The sequence below is a fragment of the Calidris pugnax genome, unplaced genomic scaffold, assembly GCF_001431845.1.
Source record: "Calidris pugnax isolate Ruff unplaced genomic scaffold, ASM143184v1 scaffold133, whole genome shotgun sequence".
NCBI classification, from domain to species: Eukaryota; Metazoa; Chordata; class Aves; order Charadriiformes; family Scolopacidae; genus Calidris; species Calidris pugnax.
Window position 1 is genome coordinate 8,454,108 of NW_015090977.1, and position 14,541 is coordinate 8,468,648.

The 14,541-nt window shown below is 49.0% G+C and overlaps 1 protein-coding gene across 1 annotated transcript in view; it reads left to right on the forward strand.

Annotated features, from left to right (window-relative positions):
- Positions 1–81: 81 nt before the first annotated feature.
- WBSCR17 (Williams-Beuren syndrome chromosome region 17) overlaps positions 82–14,541 on the forward strand; it is a 239,382-nt gene continuing 224,922 nt past the window's right edge. Inside the window, exon 1 of the mRNA XM_014953329.1 lies at positions 82–655. Coding sequence (XP_014808815.1) covers positions 418–655 — 238 coding nt within the window. The 5' untranslated portion in view covers positions 82–417. The remainder of the gene's footprint in view (positions 656–14,541) is intronic.

Here is a 14,541-nt window from a genome sequence, read left to right on the forward strand (position 1 = left end):
ATGCCCCCTCCGCTCAGCGCAGGAACGGCCCCGCGGTCGGAGGAGGAGGAGGAGGAAGAGGAGGAGGAGGAGGAGGAGGAGGAGGAGGCGGCGGAGCTGCCGCAGGGCTCGCCGGAGCCGAGGCGCGGCCGCCCTTGCGCGGGGTATGAAGTTGCGCCGGCAGCGGAGCGGGGCGGCCGGCCCCGGTGGTGGTGGTGGTGGCGGTGGCGGTGGTGGCGTTGTCATCTCCTCCTCCTCCTCCTCCTCGGTGGGGCCGTAGCTCGGCGCTTTCTCCTCACCAAAACCCCCCTCCGCTCCTCGCCGCGGCCAGGCCGGGGCTCCCTGCGGGCGGCGTTGGGGATGCGGGCGCAGCGGCGGGCACCTGCCGGTCCCCTCCACTAGCCCTAGAGGGGCTGGCGGTGCCCCTCGGGAAGTTTGATGGCTTCTTTGAGGAGGGTCAAAGTCCTGCTGGTGTTAAACTTGATCGCCGTGGCCGGTTTCGTCCTCTTCCTGGCCAAGTGCAGACCCATCACGGCCAAGAGCGGCGACTCCTTCCATGACATCCATCCCAGGGCAGAAGTGGCCAACTTGACAGCCCACGGCATCAGCTCCATCCAGGATGCGGTGCTGAAGAGACTCTCCCTCCTAGAAGATATCGTCTACCGGCAGCTGAACGGTAGGAATGATTCTTTTCATGCCTTTGGAGCAGGGGTGCGGGTGGGAGTCGTGCGCCCGCTCTCTGCCCCGGCTTGAAGTTAGCGTGACAGGACCTGCTTTTCCCTCTATTATTGTGCAAACGGGGTCTGGAGGGGCTGAATCCATTTAGGGTCCGATTTCCAAGTTCGGTTTGTGTTTAAAGCTCGGGGTGAGTGCCCTGTGCAGGATGGGAGGAGAGCACAACACAACGCTGCCTCTCGGGCTGATAGCACCCGTCAGGAAATCACAGCGTCACGATTTCTGCATCGGATGAGCAGGGTGCTCAGTGGGGGAACTGGGGCTGGAGCAGCACCTTGTGTATTGGTCGAGGGAAAGGATTTTACTACTACAGAGTTGGGCTTTTTGGAAGGGAGTTTTTAAACAGCTCAAGTATGTTCCATCATTTGAGTGCAGAAGGTCAGAAAGCAAAATGTGCTTTCTCTAATAAGTTAAGCAAACTATTCACTATTTCCTATGGCTCAGCATTGACAGCTGCTAATTAAAATCTCAAGTAATGCTTCCCTTTATAGCGTAGGGAAGGGATTTCTATTAAAATCTCACCAGGTTCAGTAGTTCCGAGACGTAGAAAAGGGAGTTTTAAAGCTGCCGCGTGGGATAGAGAAACATGTTGTAAAGACTGAAGATATCTAGGTGAGGTATCTAATTAAAACACTGACTGGGGAAGCTAATTTTTTTCAAAATTGTTCCTCCTAGGTTCACAACTGGGAATGTAATCCCAATCGAGGGTCCCATTTATTGCTTCCAAAGCTCTGCAGCTTTCACAACTGCAAGAGAGAGAGCAGAGTTAAGGTTTTTGGCCATGTCAGTGTGATTCCCTCCCTGAGTTTTCCCTGGGAAGCTGCTGCACGGTTCTGTGCTGTGTTGAACCCGAGGCCACCGTGGGGCTGTGTCTCCCGAGCTCTCACTGAGTGTACATCCACACCGAGGGTGCAGGGTGGGTGTAGGGATACAACGGACCTTTCCTGGTGCCTGGGAGTTGCTTGGGTGGGTGTTTGTGCTGGGGGGAAGGTGCTGTAGGACACGAGCAGCACTCGGCTGGGCAGGGAGGTGTTATTTCTATTGCTACGTTACACACTCCCATGAAAAACCTGTCCTGCCTCTGGAAGTGCCTGGCACCACAAGGTGTTGAAGCAGCCACTGTTGGGTGACAAACAAGGTGAAACGTAAGAATAACAAGGGATAAGGTAGAAAGCTGGGTGTTGTTTACAGCCAAACTGTGAAACCGGCACCTTCTGGATGTTGCTGGGACAGAAGTTTCCAGGATGATTTAGGCACCTATTTAAAAAGGGGTAAGAGCTGCAGTTGGAGGCAGGAGACCTCACTAGGACCTTGGTAGTGGACAAGTAATCGCGGTGCCACCTACCACTCCTGCAGGTGCAGAGGGAGAGCTGAAATCCTAAGCTATGATGACCCGTCTTCCCTGGAGATCAGCATGGGACTCCCTGCTCCGATGTGCTCCGGGGGCTGTGGGGGGTCTGGCTGGTGCTTGTAAGGGGGGATCCGAGTGTGATGTCTCCTCTGTGGGCATGGGGAGCACGGTCACGGGGTGGAGCAGGAGCAGTCATGCACCCACAGCCCAGGGGAGACAGAGAGGTAATAGATGCATTGCCTGTATCACAGAGGTTTTCTTAGGGCAGGCAGAAAGCTGAGCACGGAGATGTGACATCTCGTCTGGCCTCTGCAAACCGGGGTGATTTATAGCAACGGTGACGAGCCTGGTGAAAAAAATAGCTCTGGCAGAGTGGGTGTGTAACTCCGGGTCAAGTGTATATTTGGTACAGGGGATTTTTAGAAAAGTACGATGTGTTCTCTTCCCTGAGTGTGGTCTCTGTGCTCTGCTTCGGCGAGGCGTGGGTTTAGAGCAAGGGGGGGCAGATGAACCCCCATCACCACCCACTGGCTTTCATGGACAACAGTTGAGGGTGCTGAGATGGTCCCTAGGACCGAGGGTGCGGAGGCAGCTGGGCTGGATTCCCCCCAGGAGTTTTCTGTGCCCGAATGGGCGTTCATTCTGGGCACCTAGAGCTGAAATCCCAGTTCCCTGCTCAAAGTACACGAATATGAGCTCATTTCTCTTTGTTACATTTAGGAGAGGGGAGCTGGATGCTGGTGAGAAGTGTCTGATGAACCCCACCACCCTGCACCCCCGCACCCACCCAGGGAATTCTCTTGCCGTTGCGTGAGGTTGTGTTTGGGTTAAAATCTGACCTGTGGTTTAGTGTGTAGGAAATGTCAGAATTTGGTATCCCATAGTGGGAATCCTGCGCCTCGGAGTATCGGGAGCCCTTTGGCAAAAGAGAGAAACTGAAACACAGTTTGGGTGCCATCAGCTGTGGATTTTTTTCTGCGTTATAGGACTTGGCTGGGTTTCAGTGGGAGTTGAAGCCATCTTTTAAAAAAACCCAAACTGAATCCCTTAAAAAAACCTCCGTTCTGTAAAGATCAAATGAGCAATCTGATCATACCGCTGCTGTGTTTTTGGTTTTTGAATCATGTAGTGTAAAGCATATTGGAAATAACAACTCTCTCTGGGATGGCAACCCTCGTTTCCTATCTGTGTGTATTTATTTATTTCTCTAAACGTTGGCCATAAAAACAAGCTAAACAACACTGCCTTGGGTCTGGTAAAGGAAATTTTTAAACAATCGTTAAAAAACATTTAAAACTCCCTTTCCAGGTGTTGCACCTTGCTGGTCCTGCAGTGTTTTCCACCCACTGTAGCTGGGGATGCAGTTGCAGCAAATTACATCATGTCAACAATGGGATGCTCGTTTCAGACTGTGGTTGAGTGAGGGCCTTAGGGATGCTGGGTGGGACTGGGGGGTCATCACAGCAGACATGGCCTGCCTTAGTTTTCTCCTTCATTAAGTATCCGTGAGAAGGGATTATCCAAATATTTTTGTGGCCTAAAACTGACTGAGAACTTCAAGTGTGCTTTGCTATGGGTCACACCAGCCCCATGCAGCTCTACAGGCTTGGGGCAGAGTGGCTGGAGCTGGGGGTGCTGCACAGGAGCCAGCAGTGTGGCCATGAAGCCAACAGCATCCTGGCCTGTGTCAGGAACAGCGTGGTGAGCAGGACTCATGAGGTGACTGTCCCCCTGTGCTGGGCACTGGTGAGGCCCAACCTTGAGTGCTGCATCCAGTTTTGGGCCCCTTTCCACAAAGAAGACATTGAGGGGCTGGAGCAGGTCCAGAGAAGGGCAACGGAGCTGGTGAGGGGTCTGGAGAACAAGTCTCCTGAGGAGAGGCTGAGGGAGCTGGGGGTGTTCAGCCTGGAGAAAAGGAGGCTGAGGGGAGACCTTCTCGCTCTCTCCAACTCCCTGAAAGGAGGGGGTAGCCAGGGGGGGTCGGTCTCTGCTCCCAAGGAACAGGCGATGGGATGAGGAAATGGCATCAAGTTGCACCAGGTTGGATATTAGGAAAAATTTTTACCCTGAAAGGGTTGTCAAACCTTGGAGTGGGCTGCCTGGGGAAGGGGTTGAGGCACCATCCCTGGAGGGATTAAAATGTCGGGTTGACATGGTGCTTAGAGACATGGGTTAGTGATGGTTTTTATCAGAGTTAGGTTGATGGTTGGACTAGATGATCTTAAAGGTCCCTTCCAACCCAGACAATTCTATGATTCTGTGATTCTAAAAGCTTCTTATTGCTCTTTAGTTCATTTCACGAGTCTTTGCTGTTCTGTGGCTTTTTGCTGGTCTGTAATTGGATGGTTCCCACGGACACAAAGAAGTACGAGGGGGCCCTTTGGACCGGAGGGGTTTGTACGTGCATGCACTTATCTGAGAATTCAGAGGATTTTTAATTTCTGTAGTCACTTTTATGGATGGAATTTTCTTGTTCAGCAGATGTTCAGAGAAGGCTAGTGAAGGCCTGGAAGGAACGTGTGTGTGTTTTACTCTGCCTATTAACTACAACTTGTCTTTGTGATCCAAGCCTGATTTTTTGTGTGCTGACATTTACATAAGCAAAAATTGTGGTCCAGATTATCTCCAACTTTTATGGCAATTCACACAAATGAACTTTTCAGTTGGGCCTGTGTTTGCAAAGAGGGGGTTTCTGTGCTTTCTGTGTCACAGGGGTTAGATAGTGAGGGGCTGGGGAGAAAAAAGACTCAGAAGAGAATGTTCGGCTTCTGCCGCAGCCGTGGGCTTCTTGGGCAACATCTTCCATTTACTCAGCTCCCTCCATCCGGAGGAGTTTGAGAAAATTGTGCATTTGTAGGATCTGGAGACAGCAAAAGTGGGGCAACTTTTTCACATTGAAGTGAGTGACTTGAAGAAAGGTGCAGTTTGCCTCGTGAGACAGCGTGCAAAGATTTTTCTCGCTACGAGACTCCTCTCAATGGGACTGGTCCCATGTCCGTTGCCTGGTGAGAAGCTGCTCATCTCCCCTCCCACAAGGGATGGCCTTGGGGGAATTGCCCGGGTAGCTCGTGCCTGGCTGTGTCTTCTTTTGTGAACTCGGGCATTGCCATCTTCCACCTCCCTTTGTCAGCTTGAAGTTGTACTTGATCCCACCCTGGGAAAGGGCAATGTTCTTGATGGTGCAGCACCCCCTCCCCAGAAGGCTGGATAAGGCAAGTGTGTGCCCTTTGTGGTGCCTCCCCAAGGCTGGAGAAGTACCAGTTCCAGTCCCTAAAGGGGCTCCAGGAAAGGTGGGGAGGGACACTTGATCAGGGAGGGGAGCCATAGGACGAGGGGGAAATGGTTTTAAACTGAAAGAGGGGAGATTGAGATGAGATGCGGGGAAGAACTTCTTTGGTGTGAGGGTGGTGAGAGCCTGGCCCAGGTTGCCCAGAGAAGCTGTGGCTGCCCCATCCCTGGAGGGGTTCAAGGGCAGGTTGGAGGGGGCTTGGAGCAACCTGGTCTGGTGGGAGGTGTTCCTGCCCAGGGAAGGGGGTGGCACTGGATGGTCTTTAAATTCCCCTCCAATCCAAACAAATCCTTGATTCTATTGGGAGCTTCGATGTGGTGTTAGGGGATATGGTGTAGGGGAAGTATTGGGAGGTTGGTCATCAGCTACTGAGGCCCCAAGCAGCTGGTGGGATGTATAGGGTCCATAAGCAGGGATTCCGTATGTGGGCAGAGTGCTGGGGCTGTGCCAATGTTGGGTATCCATCCCAGGTAGGAGAAGGGAGCCTGAATCTCATTTTGCGTGTTGTTTTTCACTGAATATCAGCTACTGAGGCCCCAAGAAGCTGGTGGGATGTATAGGGTCCATAAGCAGGGATTCTGTATGTGGGCAGAGCGCTGGGGCTGCGCCAATGCTGGGTATCCATCCCAGGTAGGAGAAAGGAGCCTGAATCTCATTTTGCGTGTTGTTTTTTGTCCCTGTTCTTCTGAGTCTGATCCTGCCCGAAAGAGGGGAATCCCCTGTTCTTAACCCTGCTCACCAGAATTTTCGTCCCTGTCCTTCTGAGTCTGATCCTGCCCAAAAGAGAGGAATCCCCTGTTCTTAACCCTGCTCACCAGAAGCTCTTTAAGTCAATATATAAATAGTTTTGTAATTAAATAATGCTGCTAGTTTGAGAATTTGAGTTTGCAGGAGGGAGAGCACTCTAAATAATCCCTTGGTTTGCATGTGGGGAAGCCACTGCCCGTATCTACCATAGCTGAGCACCTTGAGCAGTACAAGCAGATCAGTTCTGCTGGTCACTGGTGACCTACCAGACCTTCCACCCAGCTGTGCTGGGGTGAACACCTCCGTGTCTCCTTGTGCATGTTCAGCAGAGGTCTGGGTCTTGGATTAAAGCCCCCAAGGAGCTATAGAAGGCTATAAACTCCCTCTCTGGTGTTTTTTGGCCCATGCACGACAGCAGCTGAGCAGAGGGAGCTCAGCCACCCGGCAGCCGAGGAGATGGGGATGATGTGACGGCTTCTGAGCAGCGTGAAACAAAAATAAAACAACATTCTTTACTTCAAGCAAAGTATTAGCAAGACAGAAAACACTGTGAAAGGGCACTGCTGACTCATCCGAAGATATTCTTTTAAATTCTATTTTGTAACATCATAACAGACTATGTATACCATCAGGGGGAAGAGGGGCTATTTGCAAGTTGTAAATGAGGGGCCAGTGGCGAAGAACCGCTGAAAAAATGGGTAAGCAGGGGGGTTTCCCTTCATCCTGGAGAAGTGCACAGGCAGTAAACTGCTGCTTTACCAAATGTTAAACGTTGAAGAGGAACTTCAAATTCCTTGGTGATTAAATAAGCCTATGTTCAGTTTTCAGACAAGCTTGCATCTGTGCTTTTGCACATGGAATTATTTGCACATGCTGAGATAGGGACGTGTGCTCCAGCAGCCTCCCTGCACGGCTTGGGCACTCCTCTGCTTATCCAATTAGGGAATTAACTTCGCGAGGGCTGCGGGTGGACATCGAGGCCGACACTGAAGCACAGCCTTTCGCACCATCTTGCTGTATCCCCCTTGTAAAGTGGCGCTTAATTAACTTAAAACACTTTAGAGATATGTGGATTTACTTCCCATAAGGATAAGATAGTGCTTATCTTCTGTAACACTTATCATCCTTGAAGTACAGGACAAACTCAGCTAACTACCCAGTGTAGCGTTTCTACATGTAAATAGGGCAGATTAAAAGCAGTTCTGTCAGCCATTTAGTCCTGTGTAATAGTGTTACACCCACAGACTAGTAATATTAAGATTTTAACGGGTAGGTAATACATTAACTAAAATGCGAAGCAACTCTCTGACTAAGATAAATAACGACATATAAATAATTGATAGTAGGGAAATGCTGTTTGGAGGCAGAAGGGCCCAAACTTTAATCACGTTAATGAATTAAAGTAGGTCTTTATACAAGCACAGCCTCACTGGGTTATGTCTTTTATATATCCTTTGGTATAAGACAGGATGATGTGGATGGAGATGAAGTGATGCGCCGCGGGGATGTGGCTGTGACTGAGGGTTGTCACACAGGATCCGAGGTGCTGGTTCCCCATTTCTCCACAACCTCGACGTCCCTGAAGCAGGAACTAACGGTGATATTTTGTGGGGCCTTATAGAGGTACTTGATAAAAGTTGCAACTCTAATGTTTATCATATACCTAGCAGTTTGGCTGCTATATTCCCCGTTAGGAATAATGCAAATTACCCAGACTCAGTACGTGCTTTGGGAAGTTCCCAGCCTGGACTCTGCGTAGGCTCCACACACCTGGGACCTGCTCTCTGTAAATTATTCCGATCAGCTTCATGGAAATTGGGTCTGATACCGATCAAAGAATGAATAAACGAAATACTTCTTAGAGAAATAATAGAGTTAAGAGATGAGGCTTCATATAGTCATTTAGGAAGTATCTGGAAGCTTAGACGTTACTGTGACATTTAGTTTACAACCCAGCTGACTAGGAACTGATAGATAATTTTTGTTTTCGATAGTTGTTTGGCATCCTCATCTGAATATTCCCTGTCACTGGCAATGAATGAGTAATAAGCTGCTAACACATTTATCATGCAGAGACAACACAGGATTCATGAGACGCAACAGCAATGACTAGAAAATAGTGACAACGCTGGTATTTTATTATTGCATATTAATTCAGGTCTGCCTGAATGGAGAAGCAGAACCTTATCTCGACGGTAAAAGGTATGTTAGATTTCTGCTGCCAAATTAGTTAGGCAGCTTTTAGGAATATTTTTCTAAGGATAAAAAAAAGGAAAGGGCTGTAATTACCTGAATTACAGTATTATTCCCAGGCCTTGGTCTGGATCAGTGCTGTGCTATTGTGGCTCCAGTAAGAGACATTTGGAATGGGATGCATTTGGCAGAACATGGGCATCTAGTGACATTTTGGTGCCCGGAGGTGTCCTGCCTGGCGTCCAGCTGCCACTCCAGAAGGGCAGGACTGGCCCCTCGGTGCAGTGTCACATCTGCTGGCCTCGCTCAGCATCTTGGAGACCCCGAGGCCTTTCAAAGGGCAGCCGGCGATGCTGAGATGACAGCCCCATGCTGGTCGTCTTGGAGATCTTCCTCTTGGATCAGCCAGGACAGACAGACGGAGCTGGCTTTCGGCGTGTGCTGTCAACGTGCTTGGATTCTGGGGATTCCTTCTGGGCTCCTCTTGGCCACCATCTTCCCCCGTCACATCTCTCCTGGCAGAAAGCGCACGCGTTTCTAGGGATAAAATGCTGGATGCAGTCTGTGAGCAAACCTACCTGTTAATTAGGCGTAGCACGGAAGAAAATAGAAACGAGCCTTCTCAGGTAATTAAAAAGGTTTTACTCATTTTGTGATTGATGCCGCTAATCTTTATCTAAAACTGAACAATCTGGTCCAGATGTTCCGGTGGGCTGGCGGGCTGCCAGCTCCCACAGAGATGCCCGAATCCCGGGGTAGGTGAGGACATTCTGCGTGTTGAAATATTAAATTTAAAAGGGAGATTTCAGGGAGATTTCTTTTTTTTTTTTTTTTTTAAAGATAGATGTCTTTATCGAAGCCTGCAAAGGGCTGTTCAAACAGAATACGCGTGGTATTGACCCTACTGTGACTCAACAGCAGGGATTCAACTCCAGGAATGTATCCTGGCGGTACAATATTATTTTTCCTAAATGGTTTTGGGAGTTAGGAGCAAACATATTGTCTTTATCGAAGTCTGCAAAGGGCTGCTCAAACAGAATACGCGCGGTATTGACCTTACTGTGACTCAACAGCAGGGATTCAACTCCAGGAATGTATCCTGGCGGTACAATATTATTTTTCCTAAATGGTTTTGGGAGTTAGGAGCAAACATATTTTCCAGGCCCCGACCCCCATGGTCAAACTTCTTACAGAAATTGTTGAACGCTTTACATCTCACTGCTACAAGCGTAGCTGGTCTTTATCGAAGCCTGCAAAGGGCTGTTCAAACAGAATACGCGTGGTATTGACCCTACTGTGACTCAACAGCAGGGATTCAACTCCAGGAATGTATCCTGGCGGTACAATATTATTTTTCCTAAATGGTTTTGGGAGTTAGGAGCAAACATATTTTCCAGGCCCCGACCCCCATGGTCAAACTTCTTACAGAAATTGTTGAACGCTTTACATCTCACTGCTACAAGCGTAGCTGGTTCTGCCTATAAATCTAATCGCTATCGACCCGCGTTCTGACACCGGCTGACGGTTATCTAAAAATAATGCAGTCATGATGCAACGAGAGCCCTACGTCAGGTGCTACGTGTGAGGAGGGAGCTGTGCTGAGCCTCGGCTGCTGATGCCGAGCGACTGCCCACGGCGCACGTCCGACACAGCCTCACGGCTGTGCTGCTCGTGGCGGCGGGGAGACGCGAAGATAATCTAAAAAAGAAAGAGAATTCCCTAAAATCAGGAGAGAATTGGGTAGAAATCGCACATTTGCCTTTTCCTTCTTAAAAACCTGATGCTCTGCGCTCACATGGAGTGATGGTACCCGTTCTTCTGATGCTGCCCTCCTGGGGATCTGCTCCCAGGGGGTCACTCTGGTACCCACAGACAGGGATGCTGAAGGCCACCTGCCGTGTCACTGCTCTTGTCTGCTCCTGGAGTGGGAGATACCTACAGCTTCATGGGGTCTGTAATGTGAGAGTAATATGGTAATTCTTGGTAAATGGATATATTTTTTTTTTAAATAGGGATTTCGCTAGTTTGTCTGACCCAGGCTGATGTGTGAGGGCACCGCTCTTCCTGCTGACAGGGAAAATGAGAGATCTCTTAGAAGCCGGCGCTGTGTCATACATAGTAAATCACTGCTCCTTACTGCCCAGCTGGCGTGCCTTGTTGCACCTGATGACTTAATTTTAGCGCAGTAAAACCAACTGTGTGATGTGGCAGCATTTGATGCCGGGGAAGGAAGGGGAATCCTCAGTCCCTTTTCCCTTTAGCACCCTCCCCTTACGTGTGAGTGGAAACATCTTGTGTTCCTTCCCATGGTCTGAAGGGCTCCAGCGGGGAAGGGAGAAGAGCTGGGCTCTGCTGTGTGTCACCTTCTGGGCCTGGAGCATCCTTGGTCTCCCCCACACCATTGCCCAGCACCCAGACGGGGACACAGGGTTGTCTGTTCTCCCATCTCCTCTGCCTGGCAGCAGGGCCTTTCTGCGGTTGTGGGCAATGGAAATCCAGATTGCTTTTCCTCGGCGTGTCGAAGTGCTGCTGAGATACAGGGAGCAGAAAACCATTACAAGAGATTAACAGACACCGGGGGTGCCTCGGCTGAGAGATTTTGGGTGTTCCTTCCAGCTGCAGAGAGCATGAGAGTCCAGCGAGGGCTTGTACCTGATGGTCACCAGAATGTATTTAACCTGGGCTTTAATCCTCCTTTGCTCCTGTAGTGGTTGCTCCTTACACGTTTGTATGGCCCGCTATGGTTCTACATGTTCTCAGAGCACAAGGATGAAGCGAGAAGGTTAATTTTAAAATGAAACAATTAAAAATTCTTTCTGTGTCTTTGCCTGCATTACAGTTTAAATTAAATCATGAGAGCACTTGTGTTTGCACCAAATTACTACAAATTCGTCCAAAACAATTGCTTCATCATAATCTAAAAACACAGAGTGAAGGAGGAAAAAGTGAAGAACCGTTTAATGATATTTCAAAGCTTGCTTATATTCTGTTATTTGGTTTAAAATATTTTTGTTGATGTTTGTGTGTTTTTAGTGTGTTACCCCTTTTAGTGCAGTGCACTGGAACACAATGCTTTATTTCAGTTTTTCTTATTTGCACTGACAAGACAATAATAGTAATAACCATTACACTTGTCCAAACCTGTGATCAAGGCTGGGGCCATGTTGTACTTTGCCCTTTGCTAAGTGTAGACCAAATGCCGTAACGAGGAATTTCAGTTTGCTTGAAGTTGTTATTTGTCTACTCAGGAGGGGCTGGTGTCACCATTAAGGGCACCAGGAATTCTGTAGGGTGGGGTTGGGTCTCCGTTTTCCCTCCAACTTTGTGTGATCCTGGACAAGTCACTTACAATGGTCTTAGAAAATAAAAATATACTAGTTACGTGTTCAATTCCTTCATGTATTACTGAGTGAATGTCTCATGGGCAGAGAGGGATGAAGGGGTTTGTGTGGGAAATGGTGTGAGAGCAAAGGAACGGTGGGCGATGTGAAAAGTCAGAGCCCTGGGGCTGTTCAGCTGGAGAAGAGCAGACTGAGAGGGGATCTCATCACAGAATCACAGAATCTTAGTGGTTGGAAGGGACCTCCGAGATCATCGAGTCCAACCACATAAAAAAAAACAACCAACCAACCAACCAAAAAAAACCACAACAAACCCCAAAACACCACCACCATGATGCTGAGCAATAGCTGAAGGGCAGGTGGCAAGAGGATGGAGCCAGACTCTTCTCAGTGGTGCCTGGTGACAGGACAAGGGGCAACAGGCACAAACTGCAACACGAGAAATTCCATCCCAACATGAGGAAGAACTTCTTTGCTGTGAGGGTGGCAGAGCCCTGGAAGAGGCTGCCCACAGAGGTGGTGACCACGATGCTGAGCAATAGCTGAAGGGCAGGTGGCAAGAGGATGGAGCCAGACTCTTCTCAGTGGTGCCCGGGGACAGGACAAGGGGCAACAGGCACAAACTGCAACACGAGAAATTCCATCCCAACATGAGGAAGAACTTCTTTGCTGTGAGGGTGGCAGAGCCCTGGAAGAGGCTGCCCACAGAGGTGGTGGAGTCTCCATCTCTGGAGACAATCAAACCCACCTGGACACGTTCCAGTACAACGTGCTGTGGGTGACCCTGCTCTGGCAGGGGGTTGGACTGGGTGATCTCCAGAGGTCCCTTCCAATCTGACCATTCAATGATTCTCTGATTTTGAAAATATTTGTATCTAAAAGGTAGGAACAGAAAAACTGAGACAGAAATAGGAGAGATGTTTGCCTTGCTTCTTATTCCTTGCTGTAACAAACGACTGGAATGTAGCCTTAATTAAGTGATTACCACTCACTTACATTATGACCCTGCCCAGTGGCCCTGGCTGGTTCACGTCCCATATATTTGGTGCTGTAAACCAGTGAGAAACAGGCCATTCCCAAGCCACTTATCCTTTAGTGAGATAAATCATGCAACAGAACGAGGCAGAAGATGGGGGGAGAATTAGACCTAATGTTGTGTTAATTCCCTGTGGCTTTTGGATTTAAAGCTTGTGTTGGTTTAAATCTATATTAATTATATGTCGACTAGGTTGAAGGGGAGACAAGAAAATGAGATAATAGAGCAGGAAGATGTGCTGGAGGGAGGGAGGACTGTAGTAATGGTGAGAGCAGAAGGCAGTGGTGAAGTTTCATCCAGGACCAACCTCCTGAGCCACATCCTGCGGCCGGAGGGTCTCCGTGGGCCTTGGTGGTAGGGGAAGGAGCAGGCAGCAGCTTCATCTGGGTAGTTCCTCAGGGCTTCTGCCTCCAGAAACTTTACTTGTCCCCATGAGTTAGGGGTGAAGGCTTCAACATTTGGCTCAAAACGAGGAAAATATCCACCACGCACCAGTTCACAAGGGGACACGCACCAGAAGTCTCGGTTTGGAGGAGCAGATGCTGGTGGTGGGTCAGATGCTCTTTGGCTGAGGTTGATTTGATTGACGGTGGGCAGTTCCCACAGGGACAGAGCTGGGTTTGAAGCTCTGCAGGTGGAGGTCAGAAAAAAGCGCCGTATTACCTGGAGAAATAAATGAATAATTAACCTAATGGGCCAGGGATGGGTGAGCTGCTTTCTCCAATGTGAAGGGAGGATGGTTCAAACGTGGTGCTGTTTGATGAGTGCTTGTGGCACGAAGGGACAGTGTGACAGCTGGATCATGCCCATGATTTATGGGCATGCAGACAGTTTTCATTTAGAAATCTGCCCCTGCCAGGAGTGTCTAAAGGTAGTTACCGGCTTTTACAATGTCTTACATGGAAGGTGTTACCGGGGTCAGGTCGTATTGACTTCAGTTGTCTTTGGATCAAGCACTGAATCAATAAGTGACTTTCTGGGGGAGTTTAATTGCTGTTCTGCACAGACATAAAAGGGGTTAGACAGTAAAATGGGATTTTACACTTCTATCAGTCTTTTCTCAGGAAGTTGCCCAAATTCCAAATACTAATTAATGCTATGTTCCTTCCACAAATATTCCTCCCTACTGCTGCTGCCTGTTTGATCCTGGAGAACAGCATCAGACCTTGCAAATTAGAAGTGGCTGCCAAGCTGCAATGGGGAAAGAGACAATGAATGGAAAGGAATGAAACTTCAACATCTCATCCCAGTTGGAGGCATCCAGCATTATAATTTATGCTTTTTGTGCAGCTGTTTGGAAAATCCTGGAATTCCCTTGAATGTCCAGCTGCAATTATAATTACCAGACCTGCATATCCTGAAATACTCAGCTCCCGTACCCAGTTCCATTTGGAACTGTAACTGGATAGCCAAAGAGTCATCCACTCCAAAGCTGCACACCCAGGTGTAGGCATCTCTGGTAGCAACTTATTCTGATGCTGCCCAGCCTTTCCCATCATGAGACACTGCTTTAATTTGTTTAGAAATTTTCCAATTAGGCTGAAATGGTCTGGTATTGTCAAGATCATGTTTATCTTCAATGCCAGCAAACTGGTCCAGATGTTTTTGGAAATGATGCACAAGAAAAACAAGTGCCATTGTTCCCACAGAGGGAAAAAACTGCTATGGAGGAAAAAGAAAAAGGAGTGGAGGGGCTGAAGTGGCAGCTCCGAAATAATGGAGCTGGGAAACCCCAGGAGCAGAGAAGGGGGGAAGATGAGGAGGCTGACATGGGTAAATAACATGGAATCAGTGGGGAGAGGGGACATGGGACAAGGTGTCCAGGCAGGGAGTGATGGCCCCAGGGAGCTGGGGTCCTGGGGGCATCTCT